This window comes from Hemitrygon akajei, chromosome 12 (assembly GCF_048418815.1).
Source record: "Hemitrygon akajei chromosome 12, sHemAka1.3, whole genome shotgun sequence".
Classification (NCBI taxonomy): domain Eukaryota; kingdom Metazoa; phylum Chordata; class Chondrichthyes; order Myliobatiformes; family Dasyatidae; genus Hemitrygon; species Hemitrygon akajei.
This window is the reverse complement of record NC_133135.1, coordinates 107,405,522-107,428,559: the sequence shown is the minus strand read 5'-3', so window position 1 is coordinate 107,428,559 and position 23,038 is coordinate 107,405,522. Positions and strand designations below refer to the sequence as shown.

Genomic DNA, 23,038 nt, shown 5'->3' with positions numbered 1-23,038 from the left:
AAGGTAGCCCGGACCAGCTCCTCGTGCCTCGGGGTCGCCTGTTGCAATCTTCGTGGAAGGAGAACCAGAGCTGGACTCCGTACTGGATTGGGGACTGGCCTCTCCTGTCGGTGCTGCTCTCCTGTGTTCGCTCAGTGGAGCACAAGTTGGATTGTGTTCATCTGTAGCTGCACCTGAGCGAGATGAGGAACTGCTACAGGCTTGTTCTTGCGGAGACATGGCTCCAGGATAGCATCCTTGCACCATCAGGCTACGACATTCAGGGATGTGGACTATATTAATATTATTATTATTTTGTAACTGTGTCTTTCTGCTGTCATGATTATATTTATGTATTTTGCACCTTGGCCCCGGAGGAATGCAGTTTCATTGGACTTTATTCGGGGGTTTGGTTGACAATTAAATTTGAATTTGAGCCAAGTGTTGTAAATAATCCCATATCCACCACTTGCGCTGTCAGCTCTTTCCACACTCCCATCACCCTCTGAGTGAAGAAGTTTCCCCTCAAGTACCCTTCGATATTTCACCTTTCACTCCTAACCCATGAGCTCTAGCTTTAGACTTGCCCAACTTCAGTGGGGAAAGCCTGAGGCCATGGGCAGATTAGTTACCAGACGAAGTCGTCATGCACCCAGACGGGATAACCTCCTGTAGCAAATTGATCTAAGGAGGAGTTTGGTGAACCTGCACACCTGTGTCTGTGGTGAGAGGCCCCAGGTTTAAGAGCAACACTGCAGGTTGTGCTTTCGACAGCAGGACAGGTCAATGGAAGGTGCACGCCGTGAGCTCGATCCTTACCCTGGTTGCCAGCGCACAGGCTGCGTGTGGCCTTTTCACCTCATGTGAAGAGCGATGGTCTTTGCCTGAGAGCGTTAACTATTAACTATGTCAATAGTTCAGCTGGTAGGATGCAGGGTCACAGCTGTCATTCTTTGTGTGTTAACAAATCACTAGCAAGTAATCCATTTCAGTGCTGCTGTTTCACGCCGCAGTCCACAGACGCCTTGCTTAATGCCGTTGGGCCACGTCATTAAAAACCCCTGCTGCACACATTTGAAACAAAACTGTAAATAAGACCATAAGACATAGGAGCAGAATTAGGCCATTCAGCCCTTCGAATCTCCTCCACCATCCATCATGGCTCATTTTATTACTCCTCTCAACCCCAGTATTCTGCCTTCTCCTTGTAACCTTTGACTCCTTGACTGATCAAGAATCTATCAGCTTCTGCTTTAAATATACCAAATGACTTGGCCTCCACAGCCGTCTGTGGCAATGAATTCCACAGATTCACCGCCCTCTGGCTAAAGAAATTCCTCTTCGTCTCCGTTCTAAATAGATTTCCCCCTGTTTTGAGGCTGTGACTTCTGGTCCTAGGTATAGATGGGTTCAATGTTCTTTCAGAAATAGATATGTATGGGTTCAATGTTCTTTCAGAAATCGGATGGCAGAGGGGAAGAAGCTGTTCCTGAATCACTGAGTGTGTGTCTTCAGGCTCCTGTAGCTCCTCCCTGATGGTAGCAGTGAGATCAGGGCAAGGTCTGGGTGATGGGGGTCTTTAATGATGGATGCCACCTTTTGAACTCCAGCGAGTTCAGGCCCAGAGCCATCAAATGCTCCTCATAAATTAACCCTTCCCTTCCTGTGGACCTAGTACTGATCGTGTTTAACCCTTTATTCTCCAGGTTCAGCCCGACCTTATACACTGCCCCCTTCCGCCTGCTGAAGATTCCAGGGAATTGTTTAACAAGTACAGTGGGCCGGTGAGTTTGTACTCAATTCATCACCAGATTTCCTCGGCCCTCTTTCAGGCTGCAGCCTTCCACGTTGGATAGGCTTCTCCTTCGGGCTCACCCACCTGGTGTGGAACTGGAATTGGAATTGGTTTGTTATTGTCAAATTTTGTCTCGCTTCTCTGGTTGATTTCTGATCCTGGGGATTCTTCCAGGAATGACGAGAAGTCTTAATTCCCATATTTCAGTTTATTTTAAAGTACAAGCAACATATAACATGATACAAAGACAGAAGAATAAAGAAGCAAAGCGAAAGATGGTGCCTCTGAAAAATACATCATTTTTGTAGAGAAGAAATTCCTTAGATAGCAACAAACTAGTTAATAGGATACATAATTAAAACAATTACATCACGTGGGTAATGGGCTAATAGCTAGCCAATGAAAAATGAGAAAGGGGATAAACCGTTAGTTTAGCTGCTATACTGCTTTCTGCCAGTGAGTGGGGATGGACCAACACGTACTGTGAAAAATACATGAGTTTGTTAAAAAGTACAAAGCCTATAGAAAGTATTTTTAAAAAACCAGTGATTTGCAACAATACAGATGAAATCATTACACAGTGGATTGAGGCAGAACATGGTAAGACCATAATAGAAGGCAGAATAAAGTACAGAGAAGATGGAGAGCAGGTAGACAGAGTGCCAGATCTAAATGAGGTAGATTGTGAGGTCAAAGGTCCACCGTACCGCGCAAGAATCCGGTAACCGTGAGGTAGAAGCTGTCCTTGAGCCTGGTCGTACATACATTCAGACGTTTCTATCTTCTGCCCAGTGGGAGAGGCAAGAAGAGAGAAAGTCTGGGATTGGAGAGGTCTTCGATTTGACATCTGGATGCTTTACTGAGGCAGCGAGAAGTGTAGACAGAGGGGAGGGATGGATCTCTGCTTAATTTCTGAATCTTAGGGTTCTTCCGGGAGTCAAAGAAATGGCAAGCAGTCTTAATTCTAACAAAAGTTTATTTTAGAGTACAAGCAGACACACTAATACTGAGCAAACTAAATAAAGAGCTGAGATATGACGCCGAGTGGTGAATGCAAAGACAAAAGAAGCAAAAGGAAAGATGGTGCATCTGAAAACACATCACTTCTATAGAGAGGAAATTCCTTAGACAGAGAGAAACTAGTTAATAGGCTACTTGATTAAAACAATTACATCAGGTGGGTAATATGCCAATACTTAGCCAATGAAAAAGGTGATAAACCGTTAGTTTAGCTGCTATACCGCTTTTTGCCAGTGAGTGTGAGAAATACATGAGTTTGTTTAAAAACTACAAATCTTATAAAACCTACTATATTTTAAAAAAAGTGGTTTCCAACAAATGCAGACCAGACCATTACACAGTGTATTGAGCTAGGACAAGGTAATGCAGAATAAAGTACAGAGAAGTTGGAGATTGGGTAGACAAAGTGCATGAATGTAATGAGGTGGATTGTGAGGCCAAAAGCCCATCTTGCCATACAAGAGATCTGACAGTGTTGGGACAGAAGCTGTACTTGAGCCTGCTGGGATGTGCTTTCAGGCTTTTCAATCTTCTGCCTGATGGGAGAGGGGAGTGTGTCTGGGGTGGGTGATGTTTCCGACTTGAGGTCTGGCAGTGAGAAGTGTAGACAGAGGGGAGCAATGCAGAAAAAAAAAAGCTCAAGCATCTTTGGAGGGAAATGGGCAGTCAACGTTCCAGGACTGAGAGATAAAGTTGAGAGTTTAATACATAGTGAAATTTGTTGTTATGCGGTAACGGTACATTGCAATACATAATAATAAAAACTGTGAATTGCAATAAGTATATATAAAATAGTTAAATAAATAGTGCAAAGAAAGTAGTGAGATAGTGTTGATAGGTTCAGTGTCCATTCAGAAATCTGATAGCAGAGGGGAAGAAGCTGTTCCTGAATCACTGAGTGTGTGTCTTCAGGCTCCTGTACCTCCTCCCTAATGGCAGAGGGGAAGAAGCTGTTCCTGAATCACTGAGTGTGTGTCTTCAGGCTCCTGTATCTCCTCCCTGATGGCAGAGGGGAAGAAGCTGTTCCTGAATCACTGAGTGTGTGTCTTCAGGCTTCTGTACCTCCTTCCTGATGGTAGCACTGAGAAGAGGGCATGTCCTGGGTGATGGGGGTCCTTGATGATGGACGCTGCCTTTTTGAGGCATCGCTCCTTGAAGATGTCCAGGATGCTGGGGAGGCCAGAGCCCATGATGGGGCATCTGAGTTTACAACTTTCTGTAGCTTATTTCGATCCTGTGCAGTGGCCCCATACCAGATGCTGATGCGGCCAGTTAGAACGCTCTCCACAGTACATCTGCAGAAACTTGCAATTTCCTCAAACTCTTAGTAAAATATAGCCAATTCTTTGTAACTGAATCAATATGTATTGACACTGTATGACGTGCTTCTGAAATAAATAGCTTTCAAGTTGAAAAAGTACATTCGATCATGTATTACGAGACCAGCAAAGCTGGACCGTCTTATAGAGATTTTTTAGAAAATTAATTAAACTAAATTAGTGATACAGCAGAATTATTAGTGAAGTTAGCGGTCAACAAAAAAATACCATTCCCTTGGCTTACCCTCTCTCAACTAGACTAAACTGATTGGCTAAGACAAAGAGAGAATACGGAACTATATGCTTTGCTTCTAGCACGCCAACCCACGTGACAAATTATCCACAATACACGCGCAACACAAAATACAACACAGACAGAAAATAGATGTATGGCTCCTACACACTGTACCTGTGACAAATAAAGCTTTCTATCTTCAATGTCAATGCAGGATGAGGCAATATCAGCGCTGGAGCTTCAGAAACTGCTGGCAGAGATTCTGCAGAAAACTGGTAGGTATTTTGATTTTTTCTTATTCCCATCAGAGTTAAGAGAGGCGGGACTGCGCAGGCGTGTGACGTCGGGCAGTGAAGCGGGGAAGATTTAAAAAAGACACAGCCTTAAACAGCGGGCAGTGGAGTGAGCCGGGCGCAGAGTGTAGGCTTAAGGGCTTTGGCTCAACTGGCTTAGGCGGAAGCGGGCGAGGCAAGGTAGGTTTAGGTTTCAGTTTTTCCTGGTACAGTTGGCCGTCCTTATCCACGGATTCCATATGCGCGGATTCAACCAACCGCGGATCGGGAAGACCCGGAAGTTCTCTCTCCAGCACTCGTTGCTTGAGCGTGTACAGACTATTTTTTCTTGTCATTATTCCCTAAACAATACAGTACAACAACTATTTACGTAGCATTTACATTGTATTAGGTATTATAAGCAATCTAGAAATGACTTAAAAGTACAGGCATTTCCCCGGGTTATGAATGAGTTCCGTTCTTGAGTCCGTCTTTAAGTCAGATTTGAAGTCAGAACAGGTACATCCAGTATTATTTAGAGTCAGTTAGTCAAATGTTTTTCTTAGTATATAGTACATATTTTACCTTTCTATGCATATAAAACACTTAAGAAACATACGTATTTCAATAATTTAACCACTGCGTTGCTTAGTAATAATTGTAGCTTTCATCAGGGCAGGGCCTTTTGCATGCTCCATTAAAATTGTTCCGATCGTTGACCGACTGTAGCCTAACGCTTTTCCAATGACCGATGGCGTTTCACCTCTTTCCGATCTCTTTATTACTTCCACCTTATTTTCAATCACGCTCGTGATTTTTTTTGTGAACAGAAACGCTGCGGATTTAGAGCTGCGCCGCCAGGTCCTAATGTCCACCACACGTAGACATGTTAAATAAAGTCCAGGGTTCCACTGGGTCCTAAAGACCTACGCACTGATACATGTTAAATAAGGGACTTGAGCATCTGCGAATTTTGGTATCCACGGGAGGTCCCAGAACCAATCCCCCGGCAGATAAGGAGGGCCGACTGTATTTGAGGAAAGGGGAAGTATGAGTGTGAGGGCAGCTTGTTCTCGGTGTCGGATGTGGGAGGTCCTGGAGTCTCCTAGCCTCCTGGACGTCCACATCTGCGCCAGGTGAACCGAGCTGCAGCTCCTAAGGGACGGTGTTAGGGAACTGGAGCTGCAGCTCGATGACATTCGCCTAGTCAGGGAGAGTAAGGAGTTGATAGAGAGGAGTTACAGGCAGGTGGTCACACTGGGGCCACGGGAGGCAGACAAGTGGGTCACGGTTAGGAGGGGGAAGGTGAAGAGTCAGGTACTAGAGAGTACCCCAGTGGCTGTACCCCTTGACAATTTAAGAAGGGGGCAAGGAAGCAAAAAGGAAATTATAGACCTGTTAGCTTGACATCGGTGGTTGGGAAGTTGTTGGAGTCGATTGTCAAGGATGAGGTTACAGAGTACCTGGAGGCATATGACAAGATAGGCATAACTCAGCATGGTTTCCTTAAAGGAAAATCCTGCCTGACAAACCTAGTGCAATTTTTTGAGGAAATTACAAGTAGACTAGACAAGGGAGATGCAGTGGATGTTGTGTATTTGGATTTTCAGAAGGCCTTTGACAAGGTGCCGCACATGAGGCTGCTAAACAAGATAAGAGCCCATGGAATTACGGGAAAGTTACATACGTGGATAGAGCGTTGGCTGATTGGCAGGAAACAGAGAGTGGGAATAAAAGGATCCCATTCTGGTTGGCTGCCGGTTACCAGTGGTGTTCTACAGGGGTCCGTGTTGGGGCCGCTTCTTTCTACGTTGTATATCAACGATTTGGATTATGGAATAGATGGCTTTGTGGCTAAGTTTGCTGATGATACAAAGATAGGTGGAGGGGCCGGTATTGCTGAGGAAACAGAGAGTCTGCAGAGAGACTTGGATAGATTGGGGGAATGGGCAAAGAAGTGACAATTGAATTACAATGTCGGAAAGTGTACGGTCATGCACTTTGGTAGAAGAAATAAACGGGCAGACTATTATTTAAATGGGGAGAGAATTCAAAGTTCTGAGATGCAATGGGACTGGGAGTCCTCGTGCAGGATACCCTTAAGGTTAAACTCCAGGTTGAGTCAGTGGTGAAGAAGGCGAATGCAATGTTGGCATTCATTTCTAGAGGAATAGAGTATAGGAGCAGGGATGTGACGTTGAGGCTCTATAAGGCACTGGTATTCCTCACTTGGAATACTGTGTGCAGTTTTGGGCTCCTTATTTAAGAAAGGATGTGCTGACATTGGAGAGGGTTCAGAGAAGATTCACTAGAATGATTCTGGGAATGAGAGGGTTAACATATGAGGAACGTTTGACCGTTCTCGGACTGTACTCCTTGGAGTTTAGAAGAATGAGGGGGGACCTCATGGAAACATTTTGAATGTTGAAAGGCATGGACAGAGTGGATGTGGCAAAGTTGTTTCCCATGGTGGGGGAGTCCAGTACGAGAGGACATGACTTGAGGATTGCAGGGCGCCCATTCAGAACAGAGATGCGGAAAAAAATTTTTCGCCAGAGGGTGGTGAATCTATAGAATTTGTTGCCATGGGCGGCAGTGGAGGCCAAGTCATTGGGTGTATGTAAGGCAGAGATTGATGGGTATCTGAGTAGTCAGGGCATCAAAGGTTATGGTGAGAAGGCAGGGGAATGAGACTAATGGGGAGATTGGATCAGCTCATGATGAAATGGCGGAGCAGACTCGATGGGCCGAATGGTCGACCTGCTCCTTTGTCTTATGGTATGACTGAGGGTTCAGACACTTGCAGTCCCTTCTCTCCCTTGGACAAAAGAGCTAACCAAGTGAAGTGGGTTTCCCAGACCCGCCTGTGTATCTTGACGAGACGAGGTTCAAAGTAAATAAATCGGGTAAAGAATAGGAAACGAATCATGAGGTGGTAAGGTAGCATAGTGGTTAGCATAACGCTTTACAGTACCAGTGACCCAGGTTCAATTCCCGTCACTGCCTGTAAGGAGTTTTTACGTTCTCTCTATGACCACGTGGGTTCTCCAGTTTCCCCCTACAGTCCAAAGACCTTCTGGTCAGTAGGTTAATTTTAGGCGAAAGTTCAATCAGGGAAATGTCGGAAAATGCTGGGTGACACGGCTCAAAAGGCCAGAAGGGCCAACTCAGTGAGTATTTCAATGAATAAATTTATTATCGTAGTGCATATGCTGTCTGTCACCCTGAGATTCATTTTCTTGCAGGCATTTGCAGAAACACAATAGAATTTTATGAGAAACTATGCATAAACAAAGACTAACAAATAACAGATGTGTAAGAGAAGGCAACTGTGCAAATATAAGATCAGTAACTCCTTTTGAACATGGTGGTGTGGGACCTAAGGCTGCTGTACCTCCCTCCTGATGGTAACAGCAAAAGAGAGCGTGGCCTGGGTGGTGGGGAGCCTTGATGAGGCTAAGGGGTAAGTTGATGGATGGTTACACAATTTGATGGAAGGGAGAGGCCAGAATGGGTATGAGTTGTAAGAATCATACAGCATTATTACAATAGTTGGTTTTTTTTTTAAACACTCTTTATAAGACATTAGATGAATTAATATAGGACTAAGGCCATAGTTTAATTGTTATTTGTACTTTTTCAACAAACTTGTGTATTTTTACATAGTTTGTGGTGGTCCATCCCCACTCACTGGCAGAAAGCGGTATAGCAGCTAAACTAACGGTTTATCACCTTTCTCATTTTTCATTGGCTTAGTGTTTGCACAATAACCATGTGATGTAATTGTGCAATCGTTGATCGGTTTATTCTTACCTAAGGAGTTTTCTGTTATCTGGATTATAAAAGGTGATGGGTTTTTCAGAGGCGCCATCTTTTCTTCATCTTCATCTTTTTATCTTTGCCTTTGCTTTTTATTTCTTTGCTCCTCAGCTCTTCGTTTAGTTTGCTTATGTCTGTTTAAACTTTGAAATAAACTATCTTTAAGAATTAAAACTTCTCACCATTCTTGGCCTCCAGAAGAACACTAAGGATCAGAAAAACAGCACAGATCCAACCCAAGCCATCACATCTGCACTGAGCAGTGGGCACCCATCTTGTCAGTCATTGTCTGTGTGTTCCTTTTCATTGTATTTCTTTATTTTCTTGTGAATGCCTGCAAGAAAATGAATCCCATGCTGTATGTCAATAAATAAATAGATAGATAATCTTGTAAGCCTGTATCAAATCTGCCCTCAGCTTTCATCACTTCAGAGTAAACATCTCCATAGATGCTGCCTGACTGCTGAGTTCCTCCCACACTGTGTGTTTTCATCAGGGATTTTTGACTTTTGAGATTACAACAATTCAAATCTTTAATTTTGGGCAAGAACTACAGTCACCTTCTGTCTCATTGACCTCCTAGGTCTCGGTGAGAAGTGGGATCAGTTTGGACTGGATGCCTGCAGAAGCCTCATTTCGCTAACAGATGTATCCTTTTGTGGCCTCGATAAGCACCTGCGCGGGAGGATGAATGTTCAGTATGCCCTGTCCCTCCCCCTCAGGCTGGGCTAAGGTCCTGCAGGGGCCACGTCAGAAGCAAGCCCAGATTTTCCATCTGCCTGAACAACCTGCCACTGAAGATGTTGCAGACAAGGTGCACCCAGAAACAACATTTGAGTTAAGGGAGAGACCACTGATCTAACTAGACCATGATTGTCTGATAATCCAGTTTGAGCACGTCATATCACTAGCAAGCGTCAGTAGTTTTTTGGTCTGGACCTCACAAAGTGGTGGGATACTAGTTCGGTCTGCACCCATTGGTCTCCCAAGTCATTATCCTGAAGAATGTGCAACTTCAGCCAGATGGACTACTGACCAACGCTGATATCCTCTGCACGCCAAATATGGTTGGTTTGCCCACGTCAAATTCGGTTGGCTTGCCCAGGTCACATATAGTTGTTTACCCACATCATAAGGTTGAAAGAGTGCAGAGAAATTTGGCAAGGATGTTGGTGGGATTGGAAGGCCTGGGTTATAAGAAATTATTAAAAATGTTAGGACTTCAGTCCTTGGGACATAGAAGTTTAGGGGAGATTTGATGGTATACAAAATTATGTGGGGTATAGATAGGGTAAATGTAAGCAGGCTTTTTTCACTGAGGTTGGGTGGAACTACAACCAGAGGTCATGGGCTAAGGGTGAAAGATGAAAAGATTAAGGGGAACATGAGAGGAAACTTCTTCACTCAGAGGACTGTGCGAGTGTAGAACAAGCTACTAGCACAATTCAAACTCAATTTCAACATTTAGGAGAAGCTTGGATAGGTACATGGATGGTAGGGGTATGAAGCTTATGGTCCAAGTGTAGTTCGATGGGAGTAGGCAGTTTAAATTATTCAGCACAGACTAGATGGGCCAAAGGGCCTGTTTCTGTGTTGTAATTTTATAGTTGGCCTACCCACATTAAATGTGATCCCTTGCCCACATCAAATATGGTTGCCCTACCCACATTAAATACAGTTTATTACCCATATCAAATATGGTTGCTTTGCCAACATCAAATATGGTTGCCTTGTTTACAACAGAGATGGCTGGCCCTTTTGGTATTTATGCATTTCAAAATCCCATTGTGTTTAGGTGGTATTTCCTTAACCTGAGATAAACAGAACCATGGCTTTGGAAAAATGCGATTTGAGGGATTTAGTCATCTCTGGACTAAAATCTGCCATTGGACAGTGAGTATTGGCAAAGGATCTTTACCCTGTTCTGCAGAAAGGTCTTGTTATAATATACAGAGGTCTGGTGGTTGAGTGGGACAGGGATGGGAAAGAGACTGAGGTGGGGTAGGGTGGGGGTGTTGGCTATTGGAAATATGTTAACCAACCTCTTATTTTTCACCTCAAATCTCAGAATCAAACTTGGAGCTTCCTTGTCAATGTTGTTGTGGTGGGACTTAATAGTTTATTTCTAGTTTTTCGTTGGTTCCACAGGTACATACATTGGTATACAGGCCACCAGAATGCCTGCTGCCTGGACTATTTTGTAGAAGTACCAAGAGCGTAGAAGGAAAGGCATTCACGTTTATGACATAGAAACACACCCCATTTACCTGTCCAGGAAGTTGGAGAGAGATGTAGAAAGCTCCCAACAATAACTTAAAGTGGATTTATCCAAAGTCCTGTCACCTGGTTCCCATCTCACACTGACATAGAGTAATTATTATTTTTAATTAAATATTCCAAGGTTCAAAGGTTTATTTTATTATCAAGGTATGTATGCAGATTACAACTCTGAGATTCATCTTCTCCAGATAGCCTCAAAATGCAGAAAACCAAAGAAGTGATTGAAAGAAAGGCATCAATCCCCCGTACCAACAGAAAAAGAAACAAAAACTCGCAAGCCCCAAACACCCCCCCACCCCTCCCTCACACAAAAACTAACAGATCACCCAAACCCCAGCCCGTGTATCAGCAAGAAGAAAGCATGGGCGAGCACACAAAAAAACAGAACTGAAAGAGGCCAATGTCCAGTCCATAAAACTCAGAACTTCAATAACATCCCCAAGAGCATCGGGACCCAGGAGCCTCCCCGAGGGCGATAACTCAAACCAGCAGCCCCTCCGAGGGCAGCGACTCAAACCAGCGGCTTACCTGAGAGCCACTCGCTCTCCTCTGCATTTGCCTCGATGTTTCAATCTTCTTTGATGCTGTAATCAGCAAGAAATGTAGTCGATCATGGCCCCTCGTCTCGCTCTGAGCTTCTCCTTGTGGTAGTCAATCACAGCCTCTCGTCTCTCTCTCAGCTTCTCCTTATGGTCGATCATGGTCCTTCGACTCTCTCTGAACTTCTCGTAGTCGATCATGACCCCTCGTCTCTCTTGCTCTCAGAGCTTCTCCTCATGGTCATCATGACCCCTCGTCTCTCTCTCTCTCAGAGCTTCTCCTCATGGTCCCTCATCTCTCTCTGAACTTCTCGTAGTCGATCATGACCCCTTGTCTCTCTCTCTCTCTCTCTCTCAGCTTCTCCTCGTGTTGGCTCGTGTTCACGTTTCCCTCCTGGCGTTTTCTAGCTCACTTGATCGAACTACAGACTGTTAAGTTACAGGCTCCAACAGTTGCAAAAACAAAATGATGACAAAAAAGAGTAAGTAGAAGACATGGAAAAACTGAAATGATTTACTATCTGGAGGATGTTGGTTGAGGAATCTTTCGCTTGCTCCTCTCTGCCCTCAGAACCACCACCCCTCAACTCTCCAAGATCGCCGAGTCCCTCCAGTCGTGACCACTCTTCCAACATTACCTTCCTGCAGTTTACCACTGGCTGCCGTGCCTTCAGCGACCGGGCCCCGAGCTCTGGAATTTCACGTCACGTCACATGCCGCTGATAATAAATCTGATTCTGAACCCTGTCTGGCTCTCCCCACTCCTTTGTGGCGGTGTTGCTCAGGGCACGACTCGTAACAAAGCCAACAATGTGCAAAAATTAGAAAGGATCCAAAGATCCAGAGTACATCTATTATCAAAACATGTATGCAGTATACAACGCTAGGATTCGTCTTTGCCACAGACAAATGAAACAAAGAAACACCATGGAACCAACCAACCCGTTCAGAGAAAAAAATCAACACCCCTCCCCCCATGCACAAATAAACAAAAGCACAATTGGCAACAAGAAAAATGAGCAAAAACACACAGGCATATTTCAGCTCGTTATCTGCCGGCTGCCCTGATTCAGAATCGCCGAAACTAGCCACTAGAATAGGAGCGACCAGAAACACATAAACGTGAATTAGAGTCCACGTTCCACAAACCACGTTGATTAAACCGTGCTCCAGTACCACCCTGAAACCCTCTGACAGCATCGAGGGAGAAAGAGGGATCATACGAAAGCAAGGACCTTCCCTCGGCAGCAGCGAGCGAGAGACCCGTCACATGCAGACACCTTCTCCAGCAGCAGCGAGTGGGAGGATGGTAGACAGCGCTGAACACTCGCCCGTCCCACCCGCCTCGATTCCAATCTTTCCCGGCACTTTAATCATCAAGATGGGCGGGAGACAGAGTCGATCGTTGGCTCAAGCCCCGTTTCCGTGCCTCCACGTCGCACACTTTGCTCACAGCCTCGCGGAACCCTCACAGAGACGGCAAAGCGCCAGATCTGCCCGAAAACACACTGCCAGAATGTAGACAGCAGGCTCCAACAGCAGCACAACCACGTCTGGAATAAAAAGATGTAAAATAAATGAAAGGAGTCGCTTCGTGACCCGTCTTAGTCATGTTGTTCACCATCTTCCAAACATCAGAATTATGTGAAGAATAAAAATAAAGTTAGAAGCATAGATATGGAATAAAATGTACATAAGTACAGTATATAAATACCAGCATGTATTTACAATGTAGATAGCATTATAAAAAGTGGTTTAAATTATTTACAGTGCAGTGATAGAAGGGGAAGGGTGGGGGGGTAACTAGAATGATTGATGAGATTAACTGCCTGGGGGGAGAAAGTTTTAAGATGGTGTGAAGTTTTGCTTTTAATAGCCCTATAGCTATTGGGGTGGTGCGGTGGAGATATGGAGGTGTAAGGTGTTCCCTCCCTCCACTACCCTGCAGGACATCCTTGGACAAGGTGTAGCACCTGCTTCGCCCCTCCCACACCCCTCTCTCCACTGATCAGGGTCACGCGAAGCCACGGGAGCAGGTGGTGGATGGTCGTATGAGCAGCCGGTGCATATCACAAGTCCTGGTTATGCGACCACTGACGCCAGGCAGACAAACTGGAGAGTACCGATAATGGCTGGGGTCACCCGTCTCGTAAAGACACTGCCCAGAAGAAGGCGATGGCAAACCCACTTCAGTAGTAAAATTTGCCAAGAGCGGTCACGGTCATAAAACCACAATCGCCCACGTCACATGATATGGCACATGATGATGATGTTGGCGCTTTCTGGAAGAGAGCATTTGGAAAAGGTCGCTCGCAGGGTGAGTAGTGTCCAGAGTGGTTTTCCCTGCCCGCTACTTTGTCCTGGACACATACAAGTCCTGCAGTGATGATAGACGGTAGCCAGTGATATTTTCTGCTGGCCTGACAGCTCTCTGTAGTTTTCGTCTATTGTGGGAGGGTGCTGCACCAAACCAGACAGTCATGGCTGATGTGAGGATGCTCTCGCGGATGACCGTGTAGAATTGCACCCTGATGTTCCGGGAAGGTTGGAATTTTACCAGCTGCCACAAGAAGTACATCCTCTGCCGAATATTTTCGTCGCTGGAGCAGATGTAGTTCTCTCTCGTGAGGCTTTGTGAAACAATGATGCCCGGGAACCGGATGGTGAAACGGTGCCAGCCATCGAGCTGTCGCTGGTGACTGGGTGGCGAGGAGGCACGTTTCTCCTGAAGTCAATGTGCATCTGCGTGGTTTTGGGTGCATTCAGTTCCAAGTTACTGTGATCGCACCTTGTGTTAATTAGAGTCACAGAGCACTGCAGCACCGAAACAGGCCCTTTGGCCCTGCGAGTCCGTGCCAGACCATTTAACCTGCCTAGTCCCATTGACCTCCACTGGGACCATAGCTTCCATATCCCTGCTATCCGTGCACCTATCCAAACTTCCCTTAAATCGCATGCACCACTTGCCCTGGCAGCTCGTTCCACACTCTCACCACCCTCCGAGTGAAGAGGTTCCCCATCACATTCCCTTAAACATTTCACCTTTCACCCTTAACCCATGACCCCTAGTCGAAGACTCACCCAACCTGATTGGAAAAAGCTCGCTTATATTTACCCTATCTAGAATCAGAATCAGGTTTATTATCAACAGCATGTGACGTGAGATTTGTTAACTTAGCAGCAGCAGTTCAATGCATTACAGAATGTAGCAGAGAAATAAAAATAATAAACAAGTAAAGCAATTACCTATGTTGAATAGATTAAAAAACAGATGTGCAAAAGCAGAAATACTGTATATTTATTTAAAAAGTGAGGTAGTGTCGAAAGATTCAATGCCCATGTAGGAATCGGATGGCAGAGGGGAAGAAGCTGTTACTGAATCGCTGAGTGTGTGTCTTCAGGCTTCTGCACCTCCTCCCTGATGGTAACACTGAGAAAAGGGCATGCCCTGGGTGCTGGAGGTCCTTAATAATGGACGCTGCCGTTCTGAGACACTGCTCCCTGAAGATGTTCTGGGTACTATGTGGGCTGGTGCCCAAGATGGAACTGACTAGATTTACAACCTTCTGCAGCTTCTTTCGGTCCTGTGCAGTAGCCCTTCCATACCAGACAGTGATGCAGCCTGTCAGAATGCTCTCCACGGTACAAATATAGAAGTTTTTGAGCTATACCCCTGATGTCAAATGTATACTCTATCAAATCTCCCCTCAATCTTCTACTTTCCAGGAAATAAAGTTCTAACCTTTTCAACCTTTCCCTGTAACTCAGGTCCTCCAGACCCGGCAACATCCTTGTAAATTTTCTCTGTACTCTTTCAGCCTTGTTTTCATCTTTCCCGTAGGTAGGTGACCAAAACAGCACACAGTACTCCAAACTAGGCACCAGTAGGTACATTTATTGTCAGAGAAATGTATACAATATATATCCTGGAATTCTTTTTCTTCACAAACATCCACAAAAACTGAGTGTCCCAACGAATGAATGAGTTAATTGTTAGAATCCCAAATCCCACCCCCCCAGCTCTCCCCTCCCACACACAAACACCACAGCAATGACCCCCCCCCCCAACCAGCAAAAAAGAATCCGCACCCCCCACCGAGCATTCAGGCGTGCAGCAAAGCATCAGTAAAGACACGGACTTGCAGTACCCCAAAGACAACTCGTTCACCTGGTAATTCGACATACCACAGGCTCTCTCTCTCTCTCCCTAATAAGGGGAAAAGAGGTGTCCCTGTTTCACAGCGAGAGGGGAGACATAACTAAACAACTGGCTGATTTATGGTGTTAAAAGTGTGCTGTGTCCAAAAACCTCGTGTCTCTGGGCACACAGCCAACGGGCAGCTGGGTGCTTTCGATCTTCTGTGTGCTGTCACACCACGTTAGCACTGGCCTTGAATCTGCCCATCTCCAGACCCATGAAAATCCGGCACCCTGAAGGTGCTCTAGTCTTCCGGGCTCCATCCTTGGAACCAATGTCTTCAACATAACATCCTATCTCCTGTATTCAATACATTGATTCTGAAGGCCAATCTTTTCTTATGACCCTATCTACCTGTGAAACCACTTTCAATGAATTATGAGCCTGTATTCCCAGATCCCTTTGTTCTACCACGCTCCTCAGTGCCCCGCCGTTCACTGTAATTAATTAAATTTTAGCTGGTATTGAGTGGATGATTTTATTGTGATAATGAGCATAATTTCATCTGCTGAAAGTGTGGGCGTTGAATGATATGGACACAGACCTTCATTGACATTCTGTCTGCAGCCTATCCCACCATTTGGGAAATGCAGGTGGGAGATATGACACAAGTAACTAACTCTACAAGTTCTCAAAGGGATTATTTATTTACATTCCGCAAGTAGCGTGGCGATTACCGCAACGCGATTACAGCTTGGGGAGTCGGCGTGTGGAGTTCAGTTCCGACATCATCTGCAAGGGGCCTGTACTTCTCCGTGAAATGCTTGGGTCTCCTCCCACAGTCCTAAGACGTACCGGTTGGTAGGTTGGTTGGTCATTGTAAATTGTCCCATGATTGGGCCAGAGTTCAATCGGGCTGCTGGGAGACACAGCTCACAGGGCCTGTTCCATGCCATAGCTCAATAAAACTGAATAATTAATAATTGAAGGTAATGCAGTTTATCACAGGATGATCGTGCGCTGAGAATCCTTTTGTGTTTTGCCGTTTCCTCCAGCAAGTCTTCATTCGATTCGATAAGAATGGATCAGGGACCATGGACAGTCAGGAGATGTTTGGAGCTCTGCAGGTAGCAGGTGAGGGGATAGAGACGACTGCGATCCAGGCGAGACAGTAACGCGCACGGTAACACACACGATAATGCACTCGGTAACACACTCCTGACATAGACACAGAGATTCTGCAGATGCTGGAAATCTACAGTAACGTACACTAAATGCTGGAGGAATTCAAGTTAGGACAAGTCTATTGCTATTTAACTATATACATGTATGTAGCATATAACTGAATAATGTATATAGAAACATAGAAAACCTACAGCGCAATACAGGCCCTTCAGCCCAGAAAGTTGTGCTGAACATGTCCCTACCTTAGAAATTACTAGGCTTGCCTATAGCCCTCTATTTTACTAAGTTCCATGTACCTATCCAAAAGCCTCTTAAAAGACCCTATCATATCCACCTCCACCACTGTTGTTGGCAGCCCATTCCACGCACTCACCACTCTCTGAGTAAAAAACTTACCCCTGACATCTCCTCTGTACCTACTCCCAGACACCTTAAACCTGTGCCCTCTTGTGGCAGCCATTTCAGCCTTGGGGAAAAAGCCTCTGACTATCCACACGATCAATGCCTCTCATCATCTTGTACACCTCCATCAGGTCACCTCTCATCCTCCTTCGCTCCAAGGAGAAAAGGCCAAGTTCACTCCATCTATTCTCATAAGGCATTCTCCCCAATCCAGGCAACATCCTTGTAAATCTCCTCTGCACCCCTTCTATGGATTCCACATCCTTCTGATAGTAAGGTGACCAGAACTGAGCATAGTACTCCAAGTGGGGTCTGACCAGGGTCCTATATAGCTGCAACATTACCTCTCGGCTCCTAAACTCAATTCCATGATTGATGAAGGCCAATACACCATATGCCTTCTTAATGACAGAGTCAACCTGGGCAGCTGCTTTGGGTGTCCTTTGGACTGGGACCCCAAGATCCCTCTGATCTTCCACACTGCCAAGAGTCTTACCATTAATACTATATTCTACCATCATATTTGACCTACCAAAATGAACCACTTCACACTTATCTGGGTTGAACTCCATCTGCCACTTCTCAGCCCAGTTTTGCATCCTATCAATGTCCCACTGTAACCTCTGACAGCCGTCCACACTATCCACAACATCTCCAACCTTCGTGTCATCAGCAAACTTATTAATCCATCCCTCCACTTCCTCATCCAAGTCATTTTTAAAAATCACGAAGAGTAAGGATCCCAGAACAGATCCCTGAGGCACTCCACTGGTGACCGACCTCCATGCAGAATATGTCCCATCTATAACCACTCTTTGCCTTCTGTGGGCAAGCCAGTTCTGGATCCACAAAGCAAGGCCCCCTTGGATCCCGTGCCTCCTTACTTTCTCAGTAAGCCTGGCATGGGGTATCTTATCAAATGCCTTGCTGAAATCCATATACACTACATCTACTGCTCTTCCTTCATCAATGTGTTTAGTCACATCCTCAAAATTGAATCAGGCTCGTAAGGCACGAGCTGCCCTCGACAAAGCCATGCTGACTATTCCTAATCATATTATATCTCTCCAAATGTTCATAAATCCAGGATCTTCTCCATCAACTTACCAACCACTGAGGTAAGACTCACTGGTCTATAATTTCCTGGGCTATCTCTACTCCCTTTCTTGAATAAAGGAACAACATCCGCAACCCTCTAATCCTCCGGAACCTCTCCCGTCCTCATTGATGATGCAAAGATCATCGCCAGAGGCTCAGCAATCTCCTCTCTCGCCTCCCACAGTAGCCTGGGGTACATTTTGTCTGTTCCCGGCAACTTATCCAGCTTGATGCTTTCCTAAAGCTCCAGCACATCCTCTTAATATCTACATGCTCAAGCTTTTCAGTCTGCTGCAAGTCATCACTACAATCACTAAAATCCTTTTCCATAATGAATACTGAAGCAAAGTATTCATTAAGTAGCTCTGCTATTTCCGCAGGTTCCCTACACGCTTTTCCACTGTCACACTTGATTGGTCCTATTCTTTCACGTCTTTTCCTCTTGCTCTTCACATACTTGTAGAATGCCTTGGTGTTTTCCTTAATTCTGCCCACCAAGGCCTTCTCATGGCCCCTTCTGGCTATCCTAATTTCCTTCTTAAGTTCCTTCCTGTTAGCCTTATAATCTTCCAGATCTCTAACATTACCTAGCTCTCTGAACCTTTTGTAAGCTTTTCTTCTTCACTAGATTTACTTCAGCCTTTGTACACCACGGTTCCTGTACCCTACCATAACTTCCCTGTCTCATTGGAGCGTACCTATACAGAACTCCACATAAATATCCCCTGAATATTTGCCACATTTCTTTTGTTCTTTTCCCTGAGAACATCTGTTTCCAATTTAAGCCTCCAGTTTCCTGCCTGATAGCCTCATAACTCCCCTTACTTCAATTAAATGCTTTTCCAACTTGTCTGTTCCTATCTCTCTCCAATGCTATCTGTACAAATGAGAAAATGTTTCCTTGAACCATTGTAGAGCTCAGTGATGCATGAGACACCTGGTACACGGTAACTTATGAAGGTAAGGATAAAATTTACAGGTGAATCACACATAAATAACAAACTGAAATACGTTAATTAAATATTGTAAGATACTGAACAGATTAACCAGTGACACTTCGAATGCAATGCAGTAGGGAGTTCAGAAGCCTAACAGCCTGCGGGAAGAAGCTGTTTCCCACCCCGACCATTCTTGTCTTTATGTATCGGAGTCTCCTACCTGATGTAGAATGTCAAAGAGGATGCTGGATGGGTGGGAGGGATCCTTGATAACACTAAGGGCCCTGCGTACAGAGAGCTCCTGATAAATGGCCCTGATGGATGGGGCATTCTCAGCTGTTCTCACAGTCCTTTGTAGGGACTTCCAGTCTGATGCTCAGCTGCTCCCAGACCAGATGGAGATGCAGCTTGTCAGGACGCTCTCAACGGTGCTCCTGTAAAATGCAGTTAGGATGGAGGGAGGTGGTGGCTGGTCAGCAGGCCTAAGGGGGGCCTATGGTAACAGTCGATGTTTCGGACTGAGACCCTGTAATAGGACTGGAAAAGAAAGGGGGAAGAGGCCAGAATAAGAAGGTGGGGGTAGGGGAAGGTGTACAGGCTGACTGGGGGAAGAGGGGGGGGATGTAGGATGAAGGATGGGATAGGGGATAGGATCGGCTTTGACAAGCATCTTCACTCCATCTATCTGGTAATTTCTCCCTCCTCCCTTCCCATCCTCTCTTTTTCCATTCCCCATTCTGATCTGCCTCTCATTCCTTCTCTTGCCCTCAGCTGCCTCTCATCACTCTCTGGGTCCCCTCCTTCCCTTTCTCCTATGGTCCACTCTCTTCTCCTATCAGATTCCATCTTCTTCAGCCCTTCATCTCTTCCACCTATCACCGACCAGCTTCTAACATCATCCCTCCATCTTCCCCCTCACCTGGTCTGCCAACATGTACTCCTCCCCTTCTCTGCTACCTTCTAATTCTGGCTTCTTCCCCCCTCCTGTCCAGTCCAGATGAAGGGTCTCAGCCCAAATGGTTGATAGTTTGTTCCCCTCCATAGATGCTGCCTGACCTGCCGAGTTCCTCCAGCATTTTGTGTGTGTTACTCTGACCATAGACACTGTCTGACCTGCTGAGTTCCTCCAGCATTTTGTGTGTGTTACTCTGACCATAGACACTGTCTGACCTGCTGAGTTCCTCCAGCATTTTGTGTGTGTTACTCTGACCATAGACACTGTCTGACCTGCTGAGTTCCTCCAGCATTTTGTGTGTGTTACTCTGACCGTAGACACTGTCTGACCTGCTGAGTTCCTCCAGCATTTTGTGTGTGTTACTCTGTCCATAGACACTGCCTGACCTGCCGAGTTCCTCCAGCATTTTGTGAGTTACTCTGTCCATAGACACTGTCTGACCTGCCGAGTTCCTCCAGCATTTTGTGTGTGTTACTCTGACCATAGACACTGTCTGACCTGCTGAGTTCCTCCAGCATTTTGTGTGTGTTACTCTGACCATAGACACTGTCTGACCTGCTGAGTTCCTCCAGCATTTTGTGTGTGTTACTCTGTCAATAGACACTGTCTGACCTGCTGAGTTCCTCCAGCATTTTGTGTGTGTTACTCTGACCATAGACACTGTCTGACCTGCTGAGTTCCTCCAGCATTTTGTGTGTGTTACTCTGTCCATAGACACTGTCTGACCTGCTGAGTTCCTCCAGCATTTTGTGTGTGTTACTCTGACCATAGACACTGTCTGACCTGCTGAGTTCCTCCAGCATTTTGTGTGTGTTACTCTGTCAATAGACACTGTCTGACCTGCTGAGTTCCTCCAGCATTTTGTGTGTGTTACTCTGACCATAGACACTGTCTGACCTGCTGAGTTCCTCCAGCATTTTGTGTGTGTTACTCTGTCCATAGACACTGTCTGACCTGCTGAGTTCCTCCAGCATTTTGTGTGTGTTACTCTGACCATAGACACTGTCTGACCTGCTGAGTTCCTCCAGCATTTTGTGTGTGTTACTCTGTCCATAGACACTGTCTGACCTGCTGAGTTCCTCCAGCATTTTGTGTGTGTTACTCTGACCATAGACACTGTCTGACCTGCTGAGTTCCTCCAGCATTTTGTGTGTGTTACTCTGTCAATAGACACTGTCTGACCTGCTGAGTTCCTCCAGCATTTTGTGTGTGTCACTCTGACCATAGACACTGTCTGACCTGCTGAGTTCCTCCAGCATTTTGTGTGTGTTACTCTGTCAATAGACACTGTCTGACCTGCTGAGTTCCTCCAGCATTTTGTGTGTGTCACTCTGACCATAGACACTGTCTGACCTGCTGAGTTCCTCCAGCATTTTGTGTGTGTTACTCTGTCAATAGACACTGTCTGACCTGCTGAGTTCCTCCAGCATTTTGTGTGTGTTACTCTGTCCATAGACACTGTCTGACCTGCTGAGTTCCTCCAGCATTTTGTGTGTGTTACTCTGACCATAGACACTGTCTGACCTGCTGAGTTCCTCCAGCATTTTGTGTGTGTTACTCTGTCAATAGACACTGTCTGACCTGCTGAGTTCCTCCAGCATTTTGTGTGTGTCACTCTGACCATAGACACTGTCTGACCTGCTGAGTTCCTCCAGCATTTTGTGTGTGTTACTCTGTCAATAGACACTGTCTGACCTGCTGAGTTCCTCCAGCATTTTGTGTGTGTCACTCTGACCATAGACACTGTCTGACCTGCTGAGTTCCTCCAGCATTTTGTGTGTGTTACTCTGTCAATAGACACTGTCTGACCTGCTGAGTTCCTCCAGCATTTTGTGTATGTTGAAAGCACACTCCTGTCCTCGAGTGACAGACAAGGAGCACTGCAGCTAGACTTTAATAGATGTTCAGATAATACTGAGAACATCAGTTGTGGAGGCCTTCAGAGTCAGTCCATAGTTTGTGGAGTCAGTTCTATGTTGAGGTGAGTGAAGTTATCCACACTGGTTCAGGAGCCTGATGATTGTGGGGTAATAACTGTTCCTGAACCTGGTGGTGTGGGACCTGAGGCTCATTGTGGTGAGTGAAGTTATCCACACTGGTTCAGGAGCCTGATGGGTGTGGGGTAATAACTGTTCCTGAACCTGTACATGTAGCCTTTGTAGGCTGTGGGATTGGGGGCAAATCCAGAGGGTCGACCTCTTGCGTGACACATAGCAAGATACTGGAGAACTCACCAAGTCAGTCAGCATCTCTGGAGGGGAATAAACATGATGAAGAGTCTCAGCCCGAAATGTCGACTGTTTGTTCCCCTCCAAAGATGCTGCCTGACCTGCTGAGTTCCTCCAGCATTTTTTTATTGGGATACATTGCAGAATAAGCCCTTTCAGATCTTCAAGCTGTGCCACCCAGCAAAACCCGAATTTAACCCTAGCCTGATCATGGGACCAGTTAACCTACCAACTGCGTTCATCTTTGAACTGTGGGAGGAAACCAGAGCACCTGGAGGAAACCCACACAGTCACTGGGAGAACGTACAAACTCCTTGGACCCAAGCCCCTGGCACTGTAAAGCATTGTGCTAACCACTGTGCTACTGTACGGCCCCGTTTTATGTGTGTTGCTCAAGATCTCCAGCATCTGCAGAATCCTTTGTGTCTCCAGTCGAAGCTGATAAAACCTGTGTGAGCCATAACTCACACCACCAATATTTCAGCCGTGTTTCAGTGCTTGATTACTTTCCCCTAGGATTCCAGATGGATGAGTTCTTGCTGCAGCTGATCGGCCTGAGGTACACAGATCCCGATCTCACCCTCAGTTACGTGAACTTTATTTGTTGCTTGACAAAGCTGGACACCATGATCAGTAAGTAATTTGCATTTCTCTCAGCCCCAGCAGGCACTGGGAGCTCCCCGGGGTCCTAGTGCTGGTCGAGTGTCCTCTGACCAACCCAACGACTGTGCCCCATAATCTCCTGAGCCGCGGTTCTGGGATCCGAAAAATCAGCTTCAATTAAACTGGAGCATAGATCAGGATCAAATTTGTTGTTCTGTAGCAGCAGTACAGTG

The 23,038-nt window shown here is 45.8% G+C and overlaps 1 protein-coding gene across 3 annotated transcripts in view; it reads left to right on the top strand.

Annotated features, from left to right (window-relative positions):
• The window catches only part of LOC140737350 (calpain-9-like), a 90,947-nt gene that overhangs the window by 46,772 nt on the left and 21,137 nt on the right, over positions 1-23,038 (top strand). For all 3 annotated transcript variants that reach the window (XR_012101114.1, XR_012101115.1, XM_073063798.1), the window contains 6 exons: positions 1,686-1,763; positions 4,563-4,623; positions 9,023-9,087; positions 10,264-10,332; positions 16,452-16,530; positions 22,719-22,835. Coding sequence is in view for 1 of the 3 variants with exons in the window: in XM_073063798.1 (XP_072919899.1) it covers positions 1,686-1,763; positions 4,563-4,623; positions 9,023-9,087; positions 10,264-10,332; positions 16,452-16,530; positions 22,719-22,835 (469 nt within the window). In the remaining 2 variants the exon portion in view is untranslated. The remainder of the gene's footprint in view (positions 1-1,685; positions 1,764-4,562; positions 4,624-9,022; positions 9,088-10,263; positions 10,333-16,451; positions 16,531-22,718; positions 22,836-23,038) is intronic.